Source organism: Coregonus lavaretus, assembly GCF_964263955.1.
Source record: "Coregonus lavaretus genome assembly, chromosome: 32".
Classification (NCBI taxonomy): domain Eukaryota; kingdom Metazoa; phylum Chordata; class Actinopteri; order Salmoniformes; family Salmonidae; genus Coregonus; species Coregonus lavaretus.
The window spans coordinates 10,787,405-10,810,257 of NC_140019.1; the positions used below are offsets into that span (position 1 = coordinate 10,787,405).

General features: G+C 45.0%; 2 protein-coding genes across 2 annotated transcripts; both read left to right on the forward strand.

Moving 5' to 3' along the window:
* Positions 1-383: 383 nt before the first annotated feature.
* On the forward strand, positions 384-13,848 carry LOC311107282 (E3 ubiquitin-protein ligase BRE1A-like). Its single transcript, XM_084149765.1, has 22 exons — positions 384-426; positions 1,155-1,341; positions 1,508-1,576; positions 1,701-1,799; positions 1,926-2,073; positions 5,737-5,922; positions 6,188-6,303; positions 6,440-6,586; positions 6,797-6,871; positions 7,027-7,272; positions 7,812-7,991; positions 8,130-8,265; positions 8,400-8,521; positions 8,679-8,835; positions 8,918-9,152; positions 9,247-9,364; positions 9,850-9,999; positions 10,282-10,494; positions 10,683-10,808; positions 10,986-11,126; positions 11,304-11,408; positions 12,739-13,848. Exons 2-22 carry the CDS (start codon positions 1,165-1,167, stop codon positions 12,913-12,915), a joined length of 3,123 nt encoding a protein of 1,040 aa, XP_084005891.1. The 5' UTR covers positions 384-426; positions 1,155-1,164; the 3' UTR covers positions 12,916-13,848.
* Positions 13,849-17,086: 3,238 nt separating this feature from the next.
* On the forward strand, positions 17,087-21,235 carry LOC311107833 (uncharacterized protein). Its single transcript, XM_084150396.1, has 3 exons — positions 17,087-18,094; positions 19,867-19,969; positions 20,445-21,235. Exons 1-3 carry the CDS (start codon positions 17,861-17,863, stop codon positions 20,801-20,803), a joined length of 696 nt encoding a protein of 231 aa, XP_084006522.1. The 5' UTR covers positions 17,087-17,860; the 3' UTR covers positions 20,804-21,235.
* The last annotated feature ends 1,618 nt before the right edge of the window (positions 21,236-22,853 follow it).

Consider the following 22,853-nt stretch of genomic DNA (forward strand, 5'->3'; position numbering starts at 1 on the left):
TGAATAGTAAGCATATGCTTTTACCTGATAATAGACTACTAATGATAATATAACAACTTTAAATACCGAGCTAGTAACGTTAAGTAGCCTAGGTTAACTTAGCTGATCATTGAAACTCTGAAAATAAATACATGGGCAAATGTTACCAAACATGTTAATAATAGGCCTGCATTACTGTAGGCAGCTAATTGTTAAATTACACTTTCCATCCTTACCTTGGAAGGTCACTGTCTCTCAACAGCTGTCGCGAGCCAACAAACGCTAGCCAATGGGAGCGTAGTAGAACGTCCCTCTGAATAACGGGGCGTGGTTTTGGCTTAACTGCGTTGTGAAAAAGAAAGACACATCGGGGTTAGGTTTTCAACGTAAGTGGCTACTTCCGTTTCCGGAAGACAGCCGAAACATCAACGTTCACAGACAGAATCAGTAAATAACACTATTTTATGAACATTTGTAAGGAATTTAAATCAAACCACTGAATCTACATGGAATAACAGATCAAATGCATTGATTGAAAGGGCCCCAGTAAAGTTTTCTGCCCAGAAAGGCTATTTTATAGCGTGTGGTATATTTGAATTACCTAGCTACTGTAGCTAGCTGGCGAACATGAGCTAAACGTTACTGCTATCTACAAAGTGTTTGTGAATTAGCCAATTAACTAGCTAAACGGGTTAATTGAACATGGCCAAATAGCCGAAATGGCTTTGGCATGAATTAAAACAAATGTCTGTTCTTTTGAAATTATATAGTTAGGTATTGGCTAAGGACTATAGCTAGCTACGTGGGATTTCCAAAACGAATACTTAAAGGTAGGTCGGTGCAAAAAGTAAACAGCATAGCGGGTCAATATCCGCAACAACTAAGCGCGTTGAAGCCAATGATGTGTATTAACCCTAGCCAATGTCGCCATGACATCGCCTGTGGTCGGGGATTTCTATTGGAGAAGTAGTTTTAGCCTATCTGCATAGTGTACTGTCTTTGCTACCACCCTCTAACAACTTGAAGCGAACCCCCATGCGCAGATACTGTGCGTGACTATATTAGAACGTATTGCATCTCACTCGTTGCAATATCTGCGGTGCTGCTCGTGGCAACGTAATTTCGCCGAGGATGTTAATGTGCAAATATTTAATCTCTCCCTTGATCTACTGCAGCAGTGTGAGGATGTCGGGACAGAAGCGTCTGTGTGACTCCAGCGTCCCCTCTTCCTCGTCCAGTGCGTCCCCTGAGAAACGGAGGGAGCAAGAGGGAGGAGAGGATGGGGGTCCAGGGGTCGGCTCTACTGCAGGAGGGACCACTGCTGTGGAAACAGTCATCAAACTCGGAGGGGTTTCCAACTCGGTGAGAGAGCTGAAAAGTGCCTAGCCTGTATTTCTCCTGCATTTCTCCTGCTGTGTCTGTTTGTAGGTCTGTCTGCCTTTACATCTGATAGTTGTTATGACTCGTCAGCAATGTCATTGATTGTGTTGTTTCCATCATTTCATTGGTATCTTTCTCTTGTGCTCAGGAGGAACAGGATGTCAAAGCTCTCCAGGTGAAGAACAGGAAGTTGGGAGAATCGCTCGATCAGAGACAGGTATATATAGTCGGTCTCACTCACTCGGTCTCTCTCTCTCACTCATCTCTCACACATACACACACAACCCCTGTTTTCATTCCATACATCGATAATACTCAACAATAGGATCGATGCTTTGCAGGTGATTGAGGATGAGCTGAGAGAGAGGATCGAGAGACTGGAGACTCGTCAAGCAACTGATGACACCAGCCTACTGATCCTGAACAGATACTGGAATCAGGTAACTATTCATTCAAATAATGAACAATATGCAATTAAAACATTGCACATAGATCAACATTTGCAAATACAACTATTATCTGTATTCTGAATAACATCTACTTCACCCTTTCTCCCCTTCTCTTAGTTTGATGACAATGTGTGCCTGATTGGAAGGCGCTACGATGAGTCAGGAAGCGAGTCTGTGGAAACCCCGGCTGGAGAGGGGCGGAGCCTGAAGCCTGACACCCCAGAACCTGACGGCGACTCCAACCAGGAGAGAGTCAAAGACAGAGGTACAGTGGGAGAGAGAAAGATATGTAGAAAGGAAGGAGGGAAGGATGGAGAGAGGAGAACACTAAGAGGACAGGAGTTGGGTCAGGAGCAAGAGACCGATGAAGAGGGTACTCTGAAGAGTTTGTGACAGGGTGCCTGACACAAGATGTAGAGCAGAAGAGTACAATGTATGGAGATTGATGAAATAAAGCCTTTTTGGTTCAGAGTAGAGCACTGTTATCTATTGTATGCCTATTACAGGGATGGAAAACGTTTTGGTGGGGGGGTATATTTCTCATATCGAAATTATTGACCGAGGACAGAATGCCTCCCTACTTGTCCTACAATGTGAATACCAGAATGAGTGCTTTATCCAATATCACGTGTGACAGCTGATATCAGCCAGCCACATCCCCTAACCAGTCATTAGCATTAGCCCTACATTAGCCTACTCAGCCGCTTCTCTCTGTCACGACTTTCTGCACATCTCCATCAGTTTTCAAATGGAATTTAGCTGTGATGTCCATCTGGGGTGTGCAGACAGTGATGAGGCTTATGTTGTTACATTTGTTTAGTTATTGGAGCGTCTCGCGGCGCGAGCGAAGTGGATACATTGTATCTTTTAATTTCACCTGTAAGAACAAGAGCAAAGGCCAGTCCGACTAGGCTTCACTATCACGCAGCCTTTGAGTGCCACTACACGGAGCACAGTGCCAGTCATGCTTGCGCCTTTACATTTCTGAAAACCGGATGTCTCTAGGCCAAACCACTCAAAAGTTATGCCTTCTCCCTTTTCTACCAGCGTTGGCGCACATTTTATATAATTCCAGAAACCATGTCACTGTCCCCAATTTGTCACTGACACAAAAATTACGGAGGGCGCTGTATATCTAAATTATAAATCTCTTTCTCTGGTGTTTCTTAAATTCTGTTTGGTGCATAACTTTTGTCTGAGAGTGGGAGAGAGAAAGAGTGTGGGTGGTGTGCCTGTCTGTATGTGTGTGTGTGTGAGAGAAAGAGTGAAAGTGAGTGAGCGAGCAAGAGGGTGGGTGTGTGTGTGTGGTGTTTGAGGGATGTAGGGAGGGAGGAAGTGGAGGTCTATGTGTGTAAGGTTGTCTGAAGAGTAGGCTAAAGATGGTTTCATAGTGTGTTTAACCCCCTTACTGCCACAAGGAAAATGCAGGTCATTATGCATTTTCTATTCCTTACTACATTCCTCTTGCTAAATCACAGGTAGGCCTTTGGATATGAACAAATCAGCCATTTTCTGCAGTAGCCTATTCTATTATACAGTAAGCAGTGTGAAGTAAAATTCAATGGTTTGTATTGAGTAGAGGTGTGAATATCAGGGACAGGTTTTTGTGTAGCAGACGTGCAGAATGGTATAGTCTTACTTGACCTGGTATCACATCATTAGTCAAATGTAGGTATCGTGACAATCCCATTTGGAAAATAAGCACATTTTCTTGTAATTTACGCGTTTGCGCCCTCACCAGTTTGCATCCCTGCTATTTAAAAGCACCTCTTTGTCGCACTATTCACATAGGCTCATTCTTGCTCCTTCGTGTTCAGTAGCCTACCTCTCTTCTCTTTTGTTGGGCATGTGAGATCAAGTACGCTAATATGTGTGTTCTCAATTAAATAGCCTGTAGGCTATATGCATGGGCGGAGAAGCACGGTCTTTCCATGGACATTAACTTCCTAAATATGATAGGCTATTATACAGGACTCCAGACTAACATTTTCCCCTGGTGGCACTGGTGCCACTAACTTTTTCAGTTAGTTGCACCAGCCCATAATTTGGTGGCACCGGGATAAAAAATGTTTTAGCAGTGTCACACAATAGAATCAATTTGAGTCATCATCTTATGAAGTAATTCACAATCTTTTATTAAAGGGATACTTCACATGCTAGCAGATACCCATAGACGTCTAGTCGCTAGTTAGCATTGGTTGGCAAAACTACCTCTTACATACTGGACACAGAGACATAAAAATGGTATCCACAAGTTCTTTTGACTCTGGGGAAGTAGATAAAGGGCCTCGTTGCCAAAATCCCGAAGTATTCCTTTAAGAAGTGTAATAGACTACTGAGATGGTATTCAATAAAGAAGTTGTTACATCTAACATGTCCAAGCAGCAAAAAATATTTGGGTTGACAATAAGGCTGTTTTTATATATATACACTACCAGTCAAAAGTTTGGACACACCTACTCATTCATGCACAATTTTGTGCGCTTTGTATATTTGTTATCAGAAAACTTTATTGTAAAACAGTGTGCTTTGAGCTCAATAATGTTAGGTTCTAAATAACAAGGTAAAAACCGACGGACGACTAGTAAAGCTCAAACCAAGTTTATTCACCCACTGGGTCACACAGCTGCATAAGACAAAGACATGTTTCCACCAGCACAAGTGTATATATATACCCCAATTTGGGTGAAGTATCCTCCTTCCCTCTAAACATTACATGTTTATTGCTAGGCAGGAAGTTAAGTGATGCGGGCAATAAACTTTTCCTTCTCCCTTAATGTGACCTGACCTCATTCCTCACTCCTCACTGATCCACAGCTATCCACCCTTATCAGTGACTGCAACCATGTGATTACCTCCACCATAAACATTCCTCTTACAGATAACCATTAACTTCTGGTGTCGAAACCAGACTATAGAACTCCTCATTTCCATAGGATACTTGATAATTAACAATAACATGTTCTGCCAGTACTTACACGTCCTGCATTCTTCTCTCTCCCTCTGTGACATGATTAAGGATATTTCTAGTTTATAAGTCAGAACCCATCAATAACAATCGTAGCTAAATAAAAATTATACCTACAGAAAGCTGAGACCCTCGTCTCTTTTAATAATTGCATTTTGAAATGATATACAATCACTAGGGAGGCGAGAGAGTGTGAGAGGCTCGCTCATTACAGCAGCCGGCCCCAGCGAAACAGGTAGGCACAGGAGTCATGAGGATAATGCACTTTACTGTTTAACAAATTCATGGTTTTATAGGATGTTTTGATTGAGGTGACCAGGTACAATGTGCAGCTCGCACCAGTGCGACCAATCAAACATTTAACTCGCACAGCCAAGTTAAAGGGACGCAAAATGCGACTAAATGGTCACAGTCTGGAGCCCTGCCATAGTTTAAGCTCCGACATGGACTAGAAATAAATATTAATAACACATTTATTTGACTCTGCCTGCAAATCGTCCCGACCCTAAAAGTAATGCAAAACATTATATCTCAAGTCAAGTGGAAGTGTCCGCTTTGCTGTTCTATTTCGCCCGAACTCTGCTCTTTCAAACTACGTCTAGCCTATTGGCTGATATAGCCCAATAATACCCATAGTCTAATATAATGTGCCACGTGAGAATCGCTGATATTTAAACCGATTTCTTAGGCTATATTATTTACATTTTGGGGGGATCTTGTTGGGGCTGCAAAGCGAGCTGCATCACATACACCTAAAACAACATTGTGGGACTGCGGTCGGGTTCGGGACCAGTTCTTGCGGGAGCAGGTGGGAGTTGGGCAACAAGTCAGCGGGAGCAGTCGGGTGCGGTATGAAAAGCAGTGGGAGCAGGCGGGAGCGGGATGAAGAAATCAGTCCCGCGGAGACCTCAAATTCAGAGTAGGATTAACTCCTTTCTTCACCTTGTGGTTGTCCTCCAGGCCACCAGGGGGAGCCGACCACATCCTTCCTGGCCACACTGGCCAGCAGCAGCAGCGAGGAGATGGAGGCAGAGCTGCAGGAGAGGGTGGAGTCCAGCCAGAAGCAGGCCAACCGCGTGGTGGTGATCTACGACAGCCTGAAGACCACCGTGGAGCAGCTAAAGAAGGACCAGGACTCTGGAGCAGGTGGCGAGGGAGAGAGAGGGGTTGGGGGGAAAGGGAGGGAGGTGAGAGGAGTGAGGGAATGAGACGTGAAGGAGTGTAAGCAGTGAGGGTTGTGGATAGGTGTGGAGGGTAGGGTTTTCGGGATGGTGAGAGCAGCAAGGGTGTAAGTGTTTTTTGCCGTTTTGGAGCAGAAGGTGGTATTGGCATTGAGTTAGTTCCTTGAGGTAGTACCTTGTTGTGTGAGTCAAGAGTAGTAATGTCATGACATCATGTCTTGTATTTCCAGAGGGCTCCGTGTGGCAGGTCGCCGCCCAGCTCAACACCCTCCTGTCCAATGAGAACGACCGGCTGCGTCATCTGACTGAGGACCTTCAGCAGAAGCACAGTCACATGACTAGCGAGGTGATTTGATATCTTGCATCATAACTTCTCTAGTACTGAGTCTGTTTTATTTATCTCCCGCTACACTATGTACATTACTAATGGATCACCCCAGCGATCATATTAACAGTGATTCTGTTTCCCTGTTCATCTGTAGTCTCGTTCTCTGGGCTGGGCAGTGGCGAGGGCAGACACGCGGGTCAATGAGCTGCAGGGCCTCATCGAGGAGCTCCAGTGGGACATGGAGAAGATCCGACGCAGAGAGAACCGCCTCAACACACACCTGGGAGAAATCCTGGAGAGGGTAAGACTGCGGCTGTATGTTTTTGTGAATCCACGTGAGACTGAGTCCCTCTCTCTCTTTGCAGCAATGTGTGTTTGACAGCTACCGTGGCCTATGCTTACCATTTTTGAAATGAAGTATTTCTGTGTCATTGTGGTTCATATACCACAGAACTATATCCATGTGAATGTAAAAGTGTTTATTCCATGGCCACTGTGTTATTCCTCCCAGGTGAACAGTAAAGGCTACAAGGTGTGTGGGGAGGCCAGCAGTGTGTGTGGAACCATTACCATCAACAAGAGAAAGGTACAAAAACATCCTCTTTGTTCTGGCATTGTACTTGTCAGAAACTGCATGGACCTGGAGTTATAACTCTTTAATTCTCCTACGCTCTTCCTCTCCTTTCCCCTTGCCCCCCTCTTTTTCTGCCTCCCCCCTCTCTTCTCCTCTCTCCCTGTCAGTTTGAGGAGATGAACAGTGAGTTGGAGGAGAACAGGGAGCTGGCGGAGAACCGTCTGAGCGAGCTGCAGCGGCTGCAGCTGGACCTGCAGACGGTCAACCAGGAGAACAGCAACATGAAGGTGAGCCTGCAGAGCCTGACCCAGGGCCTGGGCCACCAGAATCCTATGGCTCTCTCCCCCAACCCAGCCATTGGATTACCTGAGGTCCCACGTCCTTACTCAGCCAACCAAACCAGTCAAATGAAGGTAAATAGATAGGTGGAGGTTTTTGCTGCTTTCCCTGTTGCTTTGCTCACCACCAATCTGTATCTCCTCTCTCTCACTTCACTCCCTCTCTTTGATCTGTCTCTCTCTCACTTCTCTCCCTCTTTTTGATCTCTCTCTCTCTCTCACTTCTCTCCCTCTTTGATCTGTCTCTCTCACTTCTCTCCCTCTTTTTGATCTCTCTCTCTCTCACTTCTCCCTCTCTTTGATCTCTCTCTCTCTCACTTCTCTCCCTATTTTTGATCTCTCTCACTTCTCTCCCTCTCTTTGATCTGTCTCTCTCTCACTTCTCTCCCTCTTTGATCTGTCTCTCTCTCACTTCTCTCCCTCTTTGATCTGTCTCTCTCACTTCTCTCCCTATTTTTGATCTCTCTCTCTCTCTCTCTCACTTCTCTCCTCTCTTTGATCTGTCTCTCACTTCTCTCCCTCTCTCATGCTTTCTGTATCTCTTCACCTCTCTCTCACTCCATTTCATTTTTCTCGTCCCCCTCTCTCTCTCCTTCTCTGCCTCTCTCTGTCAGGTGGAGTTGTTGAGTCGTGCTGAGGGGGTGGTGAGGGAGAGCTCAGAGTACCGCTGTCTCCAGTCCCAGTTCTCTGTCCTCTACAACGAGTCTGTGGGCCTCAAGTCTCAGCTGGACGAGACGCGCACGCGCCTCAACACCACCAAGACGGCACGCCTCCGACAGCTAGAACACATGGAGGTGTGTTTGTGTGCATGCGTGTGTGCCTGTGAGCGTGTGTCTGACTTTAGCGTCTTTAATGGAGAATGATGTGTGTGAGTTTAGCATCTTTATTCAACAACAACGAGGGTGTGTAACCGCCTCTTGTCTGTGTTCCAGAATGACGAGGTGTCTCTCCAGAGGAAGGTGCGTACCGAGGTGTTCCAGCTAGAGGACACTCTGGCCCAGGTCAGGAAGGAGTACGAGATGCTCCGGATCGAATTTGAACAGACCCTCGCTGCCAATGAACAAGCAGGTCCGCGTCTTCACCTCAAATGAAAATAAATCTGGCCTCACGCTCACCGGCTAGTGTTTAGGCACAGTTTCAGATACTCCTTGAAAACCTCATCTATTTTCTTCCTCTTTTCTCTCTCTCTATCCCTCTCTCAGGTCCTATCAACAGGGAGATGCGTCACCTGATCAGCACCCTGCAGACACACAACCAGCATATGAAGGGAGAGGTGGTGAAATACAAACTGAGACTGAGAGAGGCACAGACTAACCTCAGCCAGGTAAGGGAGACAGAGGGAGGGCAAGAGGGAGATGGAGAGAGCGAGTGTGTAAGAGGCATGCAGGGAGGGAAGAAGAGAGACTGTAAGGGAGAGAAGCCCATAAAGAGAGAGATTCTCTATCTGCAATATTCATCTGTGCAATTCCCTCCTCTCATAGGCTCGTACTAAGAAGGGCAGTGCTATCCTCCAATCACAATCCAGTACGGAGCTGGACGTGAAGGTAGAGACCACCTCCCCCCTGACGCCCGCTGCCTCTGCTGATGTCACCATCAAGGTGGAGTCTGACAACGGTTCAGCCACACCCACCAGCACTAGTAAGTGTTATTAAGTGTTAATTAGTCATTTATTAACTATTTATTAACTCTTTATTAACTGATATTCATCCTCTCTCTGTAGGTACCTCAGTGAAGACAGAGCCTGGGACAGAGCCAGAGGGAGAAATCAAAGAGAAGGAAAAGGAACGAGAGAGGGAGGGAGAGAGGCCAACACGTGGAAGGGGTGGGACCGAGGAGAAGGAGAAGGGTGGGACCAGCAACCAATCGGAGGAGGTTGCTCCGGAGCGCCCTTCTGTGATTGGAGGACCAAAGAGGAAGGAGGTGGAGCAACTGAAAATTGTCGGCGCGGAGCTGAAGTAAGTTTGATTATGATGACAATCATGATTGATGATTGGGGTGATGATAATGAGGATAATGATAATGTTGCTGACGAAGGCTCTGTCCCTGTAGGAAAGCCCAGGAGTCTCAGAGGGAGATGAAGCTACTGTTGGATATGTACCGCTCTGCGCCCAAAGAGCAGAGGGACAAAGTCCAGCTCATGGCTGCTGAGAAGAAGGCCAAGTCAGAAGTACACACTTAGCTAACGCTACTTAGAAAAAAAGTGAAACGTGGTAGTAATTGATTGATGGTATAACAGTGATATAACCGCTGTGTGCTCTCTGTATATTTACATTTACATTTTAGTCATTTAGCAGACGCTCTTATCCAGAGCGACTTACAGGAGCATTTAGGGTTAAGTGCCTTGCTTAAGGGCACATCGACAGATTTTTCACCTAGTCGGCTCGGGGATTAGAACCAGCGACCTTTCGGTTACTGGCACAACGCTCTTACCCACTAAGCTACCTGCCGCCCCAATATTGAGTTACTATTGGGTGATAATAACCCAGTGAGCACAAGATGTTGGAAAGCCATATTTTTATCGTCTTTTCAACCAAAAATGCGTATTTTCAACCAGAAATACATATTCTCAACCAAAAATACATATTTCCAACATATTTTACTCATAGGGAAGTGATTTATTGATTGTGATAACAGCTGTGTATTCACTGTCAGGCGGAGGAGCTGAAGCAGCGTCTAAGGGATCTGGAGGAGAGGGAGAGGAGGGAGGGGAAGAAGATGGCCGATGAGGAGGCACTGAGGAAGATCCGCTCTGTCGAGGAACAAATCAACATCCTCAACAAGAAGCTCTCCCTGGCCAAGCAGGTGTGTGTGTGCATTTGAGCATCATACTTTAGACTAATTTCTCACACCAACATTTCATCCCACTTTGCTCTTCCATCGATCCATTCTTTAACCCACTTTTCTGTCTCTGTCTACCACTCCCTCTTCTCCACCCCTCCACTACCCTCTCCCTCCTTCCCTTCCACCCCTCTGCTACCCTCCCCTCGCTCTTCCTCCACTCTCTCTCCCACCCCTCCCTCTCACTCCTTTCGTCTTCACCACGCCACTATCTCCCTCCCCCCTGTCTCTCCCCCTTCTCCCCAGGAGGAGGATGCGTTGCTGAGTGAGATGGACGTGACGGGCCAGGCCTTTGAGGACATGCAGGAGCAGAACATCCGGCTGATGCAGCAGCTCAGGGAGAAGGACGACGCCAACTTCAAACTGATGTCGGAACGCATCAAGTCCAACCAGATCCACAAGCTGCTCAAGGAAGAGAAGGAGGAGCTTGCCGACCAGCTGCTCACGCTCAAAACGCAGGTGAGAGCAGGTGATTGAAACAGTGCAATAAAGTGATTTGAACGTCTAAATGGCAGCTGCACAGTTCAGGGTGACTTTTGGGTCAGGGAAAGACAGTAACTTGACAGTAGCAAATAATGGAGCCTATGTCTGGCCATCTCTCATTATTTCTCTATCACTCTCTCCATCTCTCTCTCTGTCTTTCTCAGGTGGATGCCCAGCTGCAGGTGGTGAGGAAGCTGGAGGAGAAGGAGCGCCTCCTCCAGGGCACCATCGGTACTGCAGAGAGAGAGCTGGCTCTGAGGACACAAGCACTGGACATGAACAAACGCAAGGTTGCAAAAACACACCTGTGGAAAATGACACTTATGCACGCACACACACACCATGGACATACACACAACAAGTATAGATAAGTACTAACACAAAGAACACCAACTTCCTTAAAAAATGCCAACATGCAAAGTACCTGCTTTCTGCACCCCCTCCTGCTCCCTCCTCCCCCTCTCTAGACCCAGGAGTCAGCGGTGCTGTCGGACGAGGTGTGTAGTCAGCTGGACCAGGTGCAGCAGAGACTGGGTACCGTCAGGGAGGAGGTCATAGAGAACAGCATCTCCAAAGAGAAGCAGTCCTTCAATGCACGCCGCGCACAGGTCAGGCCACAAACACATGCACACACGCGCCACATTTTGTTAACTGTCCATGTGCACGTGTAAACACATACACACACACAGACGATTCAAATCCACTTGAACAGAATTAACTTTAGTTTATTTACTGATTGGAGCACTCTGCTGAACTCTTTTCTTCCTTCCCATGCTGTGTTTTAGGAGGACATCTCCAAACTGCGGAGGAAGATTGAGAAGGCCAAGAAACCTGCCGAGACCGTCCGCAACGGAGACGACATCCTCAATGAGGAAATCAACGATTACAAGGTAGTCTGGATGAACATGCTTTTTACACCAGGTGTACTGTATGCTTAATATGGGTCTGTAAAAATGCCACTATAAAGGTAAAGCTGGGCAAACACTACACGGTTTTAGCCTGATCTACACATCCCGATCAGCTCTCTGCACCTTTTTGCAAACGGAGGAAATCGGAGCAAGCCTGGAGTAAAACCGGAGTAAAACGTAATGCTGCAGCCCGTAAAGTGAAGCGCATACCAGATTTGCGGTTGATCCCTGTCACGGGCTCCCGGGCACTTACGGCGTCCCGATAATTTTCAAACATGTCGAAAATATTCGGCCTCATCTGCCATTGTAGCCAAGTGTGAGCAGTGCTCAAAGCAGATGAGAGGCAGGTCCCAACGTCAGCCAATCAGCTACTTAGAATTATAAAGGTTCTCTTCACCTACTCCACTTAGCTGGTCTGCTGGGGTATGTTACAAGTTGCATTTAAACCTGTTCTTACCTCAAGCTCTTTTTGCAAAATCGACAATCCATATTGTCCTCTTCACGTTTTATGGGTGAAACGTCCATGCTGCATCTGCATGCCAACCAGCAGATCCCAATCAGTTTCAATGATGTAGGCTAAGTAACCTAACTACTGTTTAATCCAACTTTAGAGCAAAGGGAGTGAAGAAGCTACACTTCCACAATCAAAGCATATTAAGCCTAGTGGCGCCCGCTGTTGAGTTCTGGTGGCATGATCTTTATTTATTTTTTGCCATTCATCACAATCATAATAATATTATGTCGTAAGTAGCCTAATTATGTGGTGTTTTTGGTCTAACATTAGAGCCTAGCATACTAATGAATCATTAAGAGATCTTGCGAGACCTATTGATATTGAACAAAAAATCTAACATTTAAACGAGCACCATTCTGAGAAGTGGCGGAGCGTCGCGCACCGGGTGCACTAGAACCCTGATAACAATGCACATAAAGGAACGCAGCATTTTCCTCAGTTGCAATGATGTTTTCCTTATTACACATGCATAAACCTGCCCAGCAAATACAGCCAATTCTGGCCCGATTGTCCAATCGTACTGCCTTGGCGGCGCCTTGGCAGATTACTAGTTAACTAGGATTTGGCTTGACTGAATCGTTAAATGTGAGATGTTTTCTGATGTGTAGGGCCCGTAGACCCAGCAAAAACCATGTAGTGTATTTCAGCCTTAACTAACCTGTTCTATCAATCTCTCTCATCTCTCTCTCCATCTTTCTGGCCTCCATTTTTCTCTCTTTCCCCCTCTCTCTCTTTAACCCTCCATTTCTCTCTCTTTCCCCCTCTGTCTCTTTAACCCTCTCTTTCTCCCTCCCCCAGGCGCGTCTGACCTGCCCGTGCTGCAACTCCCGGGTAAAGGACGCCGTCCTGACCAAGTGTTTCCACGTCTTCTGCTTCGAGTGCGTCAAGACGCGCTACGACACGCGCCAGAGGAAGTGCCCCAAGTGCAACGCCGCCTTCGGCGCCAACGACTTCCACCGCATCTACATCGGATAGATAGTAGTGCCTGGAGGTCAGCAGTATCCACACAGGCTTTCTCTCCAGCCAAACAAAACTGTCTTCCATCACCCCCTCCACTAGCGTGTGAGATGGAATGAGACTAGACACGTGTGGAAATCTGAGAATATCGGATGGGCATGTAATCAGTATGGAAATAGATCCACCTTGCGCTCTGATTGGCTAGGTGGCATTTCCGCCATGTTGCTGGGGGTGGGGTGCGCTAAGGCTTGTTTCTGGACTGGGCCTACATTACATTGTTGTATAGAGATCATGATCATGGTTATATTTGCTGGCTGTGCATTACCTGTCTGTCTGGCTGGAAGGAAAGCCTTTAGGAGACGCTGTGCCTGTGGCTCAACACTAGGGTTACAGTACCTAGGGCCTTGTGTGGGGGAAAAGTGAGATTTGACTTGAAGCTTTTCCATAGTTGACTGTAGCTATTGGATCATTTTTGTACATTATTTTTTGGACTAGATAATTACAGACTTTTCACTTAATTCTAGTCCTGAAGGGCTGCAGTGATATGCTGAAGACCCTGATAACCTTTTTATGATGACTGATATTTTCAGCTTCTCTCACCCCAGTACTCCTACGGCTCCTGCCCCATGGAACTAGACACCAGATAACCTTCTGGAGGCCCCTCGGCTCTGGTTTTAGACTGGTGTGGTGTCTGTGCATGGGCATGTCTGCTTACACGCATGTGTGTGAGGGAGAGGGAAAAACTGACAAACCATTTGCTTAGATGGTTAGAAAATCAATGGTGAGTCCCTTGATCAGCAGGCCCCACCTGTACTCTGTGTGACCAGTCGATGCTTTCCTTGTATTTGTATGTCTTTTTTTATTTGAAAGCTGGCTCATCAGGGACTACCAATATCTTGAATTGATGCTAATGTGTAATATTGCTGCTCCGCAAGTTATTAAACTGCCATCAAAACTAGATACTTGTCTTGCCAGTTCTTTATCAGTCTAGTCTGAGCATTTTATAAGCTATATAGCCTATTCATTATCATCAAAATCATCTTTCTGTTCTAACCTTTAACAAGCGTTGAAGAGACCACAAATCCCAGTGTGCAAATCTCAACTCTCCAAACCGTTCTTATTATACAGTGCCTTCAGAAAGTAATCACACCCCTTCACTTTTTCCACATTTTGTTGTTACAAAGTGGGATTAAAATTGATTTAATTGTAATGTTTGTTCAGCGATCTACACAAAATGCTAACTTTTATGAAAGATTTATGAAAAATAAAACTAATATATCTTGATTAGATAAGTATTCACCCCCCTAAGACAATACGTTAAACACCTTTGGCAGCGATTACAGCTGAGTCTCTAAGAGATTTGCACACCTGGATTGTACAATATTTGACTATTTTTATTTTGTTTTTAGCTCTGTCAAGTTGGTTGTTGATCATTGCTAGAAAGCCATTTTCAAGTCTTGCCATAGATAGTCAAGCCGATTTAAGTCAAAACAGTAACTAGGCCAATCAGGAACATTCAATGTTGTCTTGGTAAGCAACTCCAGTGTATATTTGGCCTTGTTGTATGTTATTGTCCTGCTGAAAGGTGAATTCGTCTCCCAGTGTCTGTTGGAAAGAAGACTGAACCAGGTTTTCTTCTAGGATTTTGCCAGTCCTTGCTGATGACAAGCGTACCCATAACATGATGCAGCCACCACCATGCTTGAAAATATGAAGTGGTACTCAGTGATGTGCTTTGTATTCAGGACAAAAAGTGAATTTCTTGGCCACAGTTTTTGTAGTATTACTTAAGTGTGTTGTTGCAAACAGGATGCATGTTTTGGAATATTTTTATTCTGTACAGGATTCCTTCTTTTCACTCTGTCATTTAGGTTAGTATTGTGGAGTAACTAAAATGCTGTTGATCCATCCTCAGTTTTCTCATATCACAACCATTAAACTGTTTTAAAATCATCATTGGCCACATGGTAATTTCGGTTACCCAGAAGTAAAATTCTTGCAAAGTTGTCACTTCACTCGCCCTTTACATGCGACTCTGTTCATGAGAGATTAGCCTCATAGTGAAATCCCTGAGCAGTTTCCTTCCTCTCCAGCAACTGAGTTATGAAGGACGCCTGTATCTTTGTAGTGACTGGGTGTATTGATACACCATCCTAAGCCTAATTAATAACTTCACCATGCTTAAAGGGATATTCAGCGTCTGCTTTGTTATTTGTACACATCTACCAATCGGTTCCCTTTGCGAGGCATTGAAAACCCTCCCTGGTCTTTGTGGTTGAATCTGCGCTTGAAATTCACTACTAGAAACAGAGAATTTGCATACTGCCCCAACAGATCCACAGATTATGCAATCTATATTGCACTCCACACTGCACTTTCCCACCTGGACAAAAGGAACACCTACGTGAGAATGCTATTCATTGACTACAGCTCAGCGTTCAACACCATAGTGCCCTCAAAGCTCATCACTAAGCTAAGGACCCTGGGACTAAACACCTCCCTCTGCAACTGGATCCTGGACTTCCTGATGGGCCACCCCCAGGTGGTAAGGGTAGGTAACAACACATCTGCCACGTTGATCCTCAACAGTGGGGCCCCTCAGGGGTGCGTGCTCAGTCCCCTCCTGTACTCCCTGTTCACCCATGACTGCATGGCCAAGCACGACTCCAACACCATCATTAAGTTTGCCGGCGACACAACTGTGGTAGGCCTGATCACCGACAATGATGAGACAGCCTATAGGGAGGAGGTCAGAGACCTGGCCGTGTGGTGCTAGGATAACAACCTCTCCCTCAACATAATCAAGACAAAGGAGATGATTGTGGACTACAGGAAAAGGAGGACCGAGCACGCCCCCATTCTTATCGACGGGGCTGTAGTGGAGCAGGTTGAGAGCTTCAAGTTCCTTGGTGTCCACATCAACAAATGATCATGGTCCAAACACACCAAGACGGTCGTGAAGAGGGCACAACAAAGCCTATTCCCCCTCAGGAGACTGAAAAGATTTGGCATGGGTCCTCAGATCCTCTAAAGGTTCTACAGCCGCACCATCGAGAGCATCCTGACTGGTTGCATCACCGCCTGGTATGGCAACTGCTCGGGCCTCCGACCGCAAGGCACTACAGAGGGTAGTGCGTACGGCCCAGTACATCACTGGGGCCAATCTTCCTGCCATCCAGGACCTCTATACCAGGCAGTGTCAGAGGAAGGCCCTAAAAATTGCCAAAGACTCCAGCCACCCTAGTCAGACTGTTCAATGCTACCACACAGCAAGCGGTACCGGAGCGCCAAGTCTAGGACCAAAAGGCTTCATAACAGCTTCTACCCTCAAGCCATAAGACTCCTGAACAGCTTATCAAATGGCTACCTGGACTATTTGCATTGTCCCCCCTACCACACCTTTTACGCTGCTGCTACTCTGGTTATCTATGCATAGTCACTATTACCTCAATTACCTCGGCTAACGTGTGCCCCTGCACATTGACTCTGTACTGGTACCCCATGTATATAGCCTCACTACTGTTATTTTATTGTTGCACTTTAGTTATTTTATTTATTTTTTCCTTATCTATTTTTTCCTTCAGTTTATTTTAGTAAATACTTTCTTAACACTGATTTTTCTTACCTGCATTGTTGGTTAAGGGCTTGTAATTAAGCATTTCACTGTCAGGTCTACACCTGTTGTATTCTGCTTTAACAAATACAATTGATTTGATCGATTGAGGGACCTTACAGATAATTGTATGTGTGGGGTATAGAGATGGGGTAGTCATTAAAAAATCACGTTAACCACTTAACACAAAAAGATTCCATGCAACTTAAGTGATTTGTAACCACATTTTTACTGCTGAACAGAGTCATAGGCTTGCCATATCAAAGAGGTTGAATACTTATTGACTCAAGACATTTTTAAATGCTTAAATTACATTAACATTAAATTACATTACATTAAATTTACATTTTTAAAGCTTAAAAGCTTTATTTTTTTTATTAATTTGTAAACATTTCGAAAAACGTAATTCCACTTTGACATTATGGGGTATTGTATGTAATCCACTTTAAATTCAGGCTGTAACAACAAAATGTGGAAAAAGTCTAGGGGTATGAATACTTCCTGAAGGCACCAAAACGGCCACCACCCCCTCTAGTCCCCCAGACCGGTTTGAAGGAAGAGCTGTCGGATTGTACTAAACCAGAAGTTAGCATCGCTTGAGGGAAAGGAGCGCCAACAGGGCAGCAGCGACAAAAACAAGCTTTTATGCAAGACAATCCATCGTGGCGTTGAACTTGACGCAAACCCTTGAACAAAGGAATATATCCGTGTGGAATACTGAAGCCAAAAACGAACAACTTTGAGGACCCGCGCCTGCCAAAATTTATCTTTTTAGCGCCAACCTAAAAGGAAACTTGACACATTGTTGCAAGTAAATGCAACGGATAACCTTAAAAGATACTGTATCCACCGCAGGGAAAGGACACATTTTCAGAAATTAACGTCGTTCTATTCTTAACCAGTTCAATACCAAATATAGTAATTGTGTTATTAAATGTCCTTGAACGGTGCCCTGGTTTGTGGTAACATTGCCAAAGTTTATAATAAAAAAAAAACGCTGAGCTGATATTCAGTGATTTAATAACCTGCACGTGCCAAATTGTATGTTTGATCATACAACCAACGAGTAGCCTACTAGCGTATGGCCCCAGCTAATTCTGTTTTCTCAAGAAGTTTGCAAGGCTAGTGTTTCCAGATTATATTACCCCTACAGCTCGGTCGCTTTGTTTGAATGACTGACTGTCAACAGAAGCCATTTTTAAACCTGATTTTTACTACGCCTTTTTGAAGCGTTTCCACATACATTTATCTGGAGACTATAGATCAAGGCGCTGATCCTCAAGAAAACGTCTTTATAGAATTGCCTATTCTATTTATCACGTGAAGGAGCCTACATTTTGATTTTCCAACATGACTTCCTACAACCGTGCAGATTCATCCTCAGTACCAGTTTTATTATCCACGCTTGTTTTAATGCTCGGCTTGGCAGCGCGATGCGTAGTGCAGGCCATGCCTTCGGAGGAGAGCCCTCAAGCGGCTCCAGCATCAGTCAGTCTCCGGTCCCTGGTCACGGGGACCTGTAAAGATGTCCACAAATACGTGGAGTCCATGGTGGGAACCAGTGTAATCGAAACGACTGTTGAGGTAAGGAGGATTGGAAAAGAAGCCATAAAATGTAGACTATTTGAGTAAATCTAACCAGCACTTAATCAATCCTGGGGCGTATTCATTACGCCGATTCTGTTGGCAAACATTTCTTAAACGGAAGCAAACAGTACGAAACGGGGAGGGACCTACTTGAATTTGTCGAATAAAAACTCTCGTTTGGACTAACGATTACACCCCTGTTTCCTGTGTTATTCTATTCATTCATCAATTAACTATACTTCATTTATATTTCTAACTATCTTCTTTCTAAGGGTGACCTTTGCTCCCTTTTAAAAGCATTTCTTGATTGTGGTTTTATCTGTCAACTAAAATTGTCTTTCTCAAATCTTTCTTCATCACCTCCTCCACTCACCCCCCCCCCCCCCCCCCAACAACTCCCATTTTCTTCCCCGACCCCCTTCCCTCTCTCTCCCCTTGCCCCACTCACTACATGATAATCTCTCCTCTGATCCCCCCTCTACTCTGCCCTAATTTCATGTCTGCTTATATCCATGCACCCTCTCCCCTGCTGCCACTACTCTGTGCACCCCTACCCCAGAGTGTGCTGTTGTATCTAGAGTCAGTACTTGGGCAAGAGAACGTCTATACCATGGCCATGGTAAGAAACCACCAGGTTCCTCATCTAACTAACCTCTGCTCTGACAATAGGTCCAGAACAAAGCTCCTTATAGCTCTGTTTGCAGGGCACATGTCAGTCACTTCATACAGCATGTGTGTTATACAGATAGGCAAATTACTACATCATTCTTACATTTTATGGCAGTTGTGGTTATGGTTTTATGTGTTTGTGTAACTGTATATAGTCTACATTCATAGCCACAATGATTGCCCATGTTTTAGATTTTTAGAGTGCCTTTTTAAAAGTTACATGCGGACACATTACAAGCTGACAGAGATGGACAGTTGTCTGGCTTGCTCTGACACAGTGAACAGTGCTGCTTGTGTAGGGTAGCAACAGGTGCAGAGGAGTCTGGCTGTCCTACTATGGTTACCCTTGACCTCAGCTAAGCAGTCTGGGGATGGGGGGGATGGGGGGGGGCGGGGGGTTGGAGAGGTTTAAGAAGGGCTGCTCCAGAATGGGGGAAGTTGTCAGTCCGGCTGTCAAGTCTTTTTTTTAAAAAAGGACAGCTTCGATCTCACACACCACACACAAGTGTTACATCATCAACAATACCCCCATTATGCCAGTTGGGAAAGACACTTGTGCATTTGTGCATAGGGACTCAATCATTTAGCTCAATACAAATGGATTGCACTTGTATGGTGACCGACTGGCCATTGTGTTTAAACTAACGGTATGATCAAAGGCAATCTGTATTGTAGGAATTGAACATACCTACCACTCATAAAAAGATCTAGGTCAGCGTTGAGTGGGACGATTGAATCAGTGACCCATATCTGCAGACGCCACCTATTTATACTGATTGATAGCTGACCTTGTAGCAACAGCTGTGGTCATTCTAATTTAATGGTATTACTTGTCACTGTCAGTTGTGCTGCACCATCACTACAGGATCATGGTAAGAAATGAATGTTACTGGACATAAGGTAAGCTACAGGCGGGGGGAAATGGGCTGACTTCGTTGGCCACTTTAAAGTGAATGTATGTCCCTCTACTCTAGAATAGGACTCAAATATTTTTTAACCAGAGCAACAGTTTTAATTCTCCCCTTATAGTACAAATATGTAAGCTGTACTGTAAGCCATGTCAACATTCTTCTCACCCTTTCTCTCCCCCGCCCTCTTAGTTCTTTGAGATGTTGATCCGGTTTCTGGCTGAGGGAGCTGCCAGCGGCCTGAATGTCATCGCGGTTTACGTCATAGAGATCCTCAGGGTCACAGGAGTTGATGGTGGGTGACCGAGTTTGTGTGTAGGTTCATCCTTTCTGCATCACATCTACTTTGGGTTTAGAGAGCTCAAATCTACCACACCACTGGCATGCAGAAAACACCCACTTTTAGTCCGTCAAACCTGTATCTGCAGTTGCGTAGTAGTTGTGTGCCAGTGAAAATCTATTGTTTCATCCTAAGAGAAGTTGGAATGAGAACAACTGCCTCTCCCTCTTTGTAATATGGAAACTGGGAAGTGTGGGTGTGAGTTCCTCCTTTTGTGTTTGTGATTTGATCTCTGTAATAGGATCTAAACAGCACACAGGCTATTGGTTTTCAAAGAGATTGCTCTTCAAATTCACTCACACCTTGTGACTTGAGATATTTGCACTGACTCAAGTTCTAGAATAAAGGTAGTGACAACAAAATAATTGAATTACCCCCGGCAATATTTAAACACGCTCTCAAAACTCTCTTCCTCCATCTCTCTCTCCAGTCCAGCTGCCGTTCCCTCACTTTACCCCAGAGGGCGTGGCCTCAGTAGGTCAGTGGGCTCTGCTGGCTCTGATTGGCTACTGGGTGCTGTCCATTGTCCTGCGCCTATTGGTGGGCGTGGTGAGGAGGGTGTTCTGGATGCTGAAGGCGGGCACAGCGCTGTGGCTCTTCGGCCTGATCGTCAGCGATTCCAAGGCTGGTTCAGACACCACAGCTGTCCGGTTGGCAGGCCTGGTGCTCGGGTGTGCCCTTCTGGGGCTTGCCAGCTACGGATCAGAAAAGACAGTCCACGTGGAAGACCGCCTGAGCATCCTGGAGGGAAGGGTGAAGGCGGTGGAGAGGAGGAAGGGAGATGAGTGATGGAATAGGGGATTGGAGGATAGTTGGAAGGATAAGGAGGATGATGGTTGTGATGTTGGGGGTCTCTGTATGTGTGTTACTCAAGTGAAAATAAAGCAACCTCTGGGATTTTTTGATTGAAATGCGCGTAAGAAAGTGGTTTCTCATTTCTTATCCCATTAGGTGTGTTTGTTTGTCTATTACATGTAATAGCATCTGACATCTGATACATGGAGAATATAGTTTATTAATTTTTTTAAATAGAGAAAACGGGCAAGTATTCAAGTGGTTTAATTTGTTTGTTTTACTCCAAGATACAAGTTGCATTAGTGGTTTTAGATGAAGGTTTCTATTCTCTCTTGCAAGGCTATGTCAGTGTTTGTATTTACAGTATCTTGCCTATATTGATTCTAAATGACTCACAGAAGACATTAATAAAATACAGTGCAATATATAAAGGGTGGCTATTTGAAGAATCTCAAATCTAAAATATATTTGGATTTGTTTAACACTTTTTTGGTTACTACATGATTCCATATGTGTTATTTCATAGTTTTGATGTCTTCACTATTATTCTACAATGTAGATCAGGGGTGTCAAACGTACGGCCCGCGGGCCGGATCAGGCCCGCAAACGGGTTTAATCCGGCCCGCGAGATGATTTTGAAAGAAAAAAATAAAATAAAAAATTATTTCTTTAATTCAATAAAATAAACTGCTGTTCCAATTGCGTCCACTGGATGGCGCAATAGCAATTGTGTTAAGCAAGCAAACTGTTTATACCGGGGCAGAGCAAGTAGGTCAAGCACATGCAGCCAATGAGCTACTTTGTTTTGCCCGCGATATTTATTACGGCTTCTACTTTTAACATTATGTGCTTTGGCACCCTCATTGCCCCAATATGTCTCTGTCAAAAAAGAGAAAAGTGGACACAGAGTGCCGAGTGTTCCAAGAAAAATGGTCATCCTATTTAATCACGGAATTGAATGGGAAAGCTGTATGTTTGTCTCACTCCCTGGGTCAGAAAGCTCATAATTAGCTGGGTCATCGCAAGCACCAGCACCAGTGTAGATACTACCATGACCTGGTAGTATATGAGGAGCTGTAGGTCACGGGGGCATTTGCCAAAGTCGTAGGAGAAAGCAGTTTAGGGACAGGGACTGCACGTCAAACTAATTGCCAAATGTATCCAAAGAGATGAATTAATGAATTATCTGAATTAATGAATACAATGAGAAGCAGGTTACAACATTCTGGAACACGTGATGTTATAATCAGATTCTTCTATTACATCATGTTGGGTCCATATCTTGTGTATGTTTGACAGTGAACAGTAAACCCAATTCACTTTTACAAAGCACAGCTAGCCAACTAGTAGTTTGACTTGTAATTTGTACTGCCTACTTTTGAAAGACGATTTCTTTAATCAAAATGGCACAGCTCTCCCAGAAGGGTGGGCTGTGCAACATGAAGATGTTATTGTTGGCTGTTATTTTCTGTCTCCTTTCGCCTGTTGCTGCAAATGTGTTGGTGTCTTCAGAGCACAAGACTTTGATGCCAGTGAAGGACCACCCTATTCTGAACAACCCTGATGCTACAAAAGAACAAGTTGATAGTTTACGGGTGAAAGACTATTCTTCTCCAGGTAATGTGGGCCAGTTGACAAAAGGATATTCCTCAAAAAATGTCAAAGACCCCCCGGACTTTGTAGAGCCCCTGATTTCTGTTCCAGAGCACAAGCCGTTGATGCCAGTGAAGGACCACTCTGTTCAGAACAACCCTGATGCTACAAAAGAGACCAATTTTAAGTCATTGCTGGAACAACTTGAGAGTTTACGGGTGAAAGACGATTCTTCTCCAGGTAACGTGGGCCAGTTGACAAAAGGATATTCCTCAAAAAATTCTAAAGAGCCCTCGGAGCTTGTAGAGCCCCTGATTTCTGTTCCAGAGCACAGGCCTTTGATGCCAGTGAAGGACCACCCTGTTCAGGACATCCCCAATGTTGCAAAATGGACCAAAATGGTGCAAGTGGACCAGATGCTGGAACAACTTCAGAGGATGAAAGATGATAC

Bases quoted from the DNA above. Each gene is read 5' to 3' on its own strand.
- LOC311107282 (XM_084149765.1), top strand. From the start codon at position 1,165: ATGTCGGGACAGAAGCGTCTGTGTGACTCCAGCGTCCCCTCTTCCTCG. The intron at 2,074-5,736 runs GTACAGTGGGAG...GTTGTCCTCCAG, and splicing joins GGAGAGAGTCAAAGACAGAG to GCCACCAGGGGGAGCCGACC. The intron at 10,809-10,985 runs GTTGCAAAAACA...CCCCCTCTCTAG, and splicing joins TGGACATGAACAAACGCAAG to ACCCAGGAGTCAGCGGTGCT.
- LOC311107833 (XM_084150396.1), top strand. From the start codon at position 17,861: ATGACTTCCTACAACCGTGCAGATTCATCCTCAGTACCAGTTTTATTA. The intron at 18,095-19,866 runs GTAAGGAGGATT...CCGCCCTCTTAG, and splicing joins TAATCGAAACGACTGTTGAG to TTCTTTGAGATGTTGATCCG. The intron at 19,970-20,444 runs GTGGGTGACCGA...CTCTCTCTCCAG, and splicing joins CAGGGTCACAGGAGTTGATG to TCCAGCTGCCGTTCCCTCAC.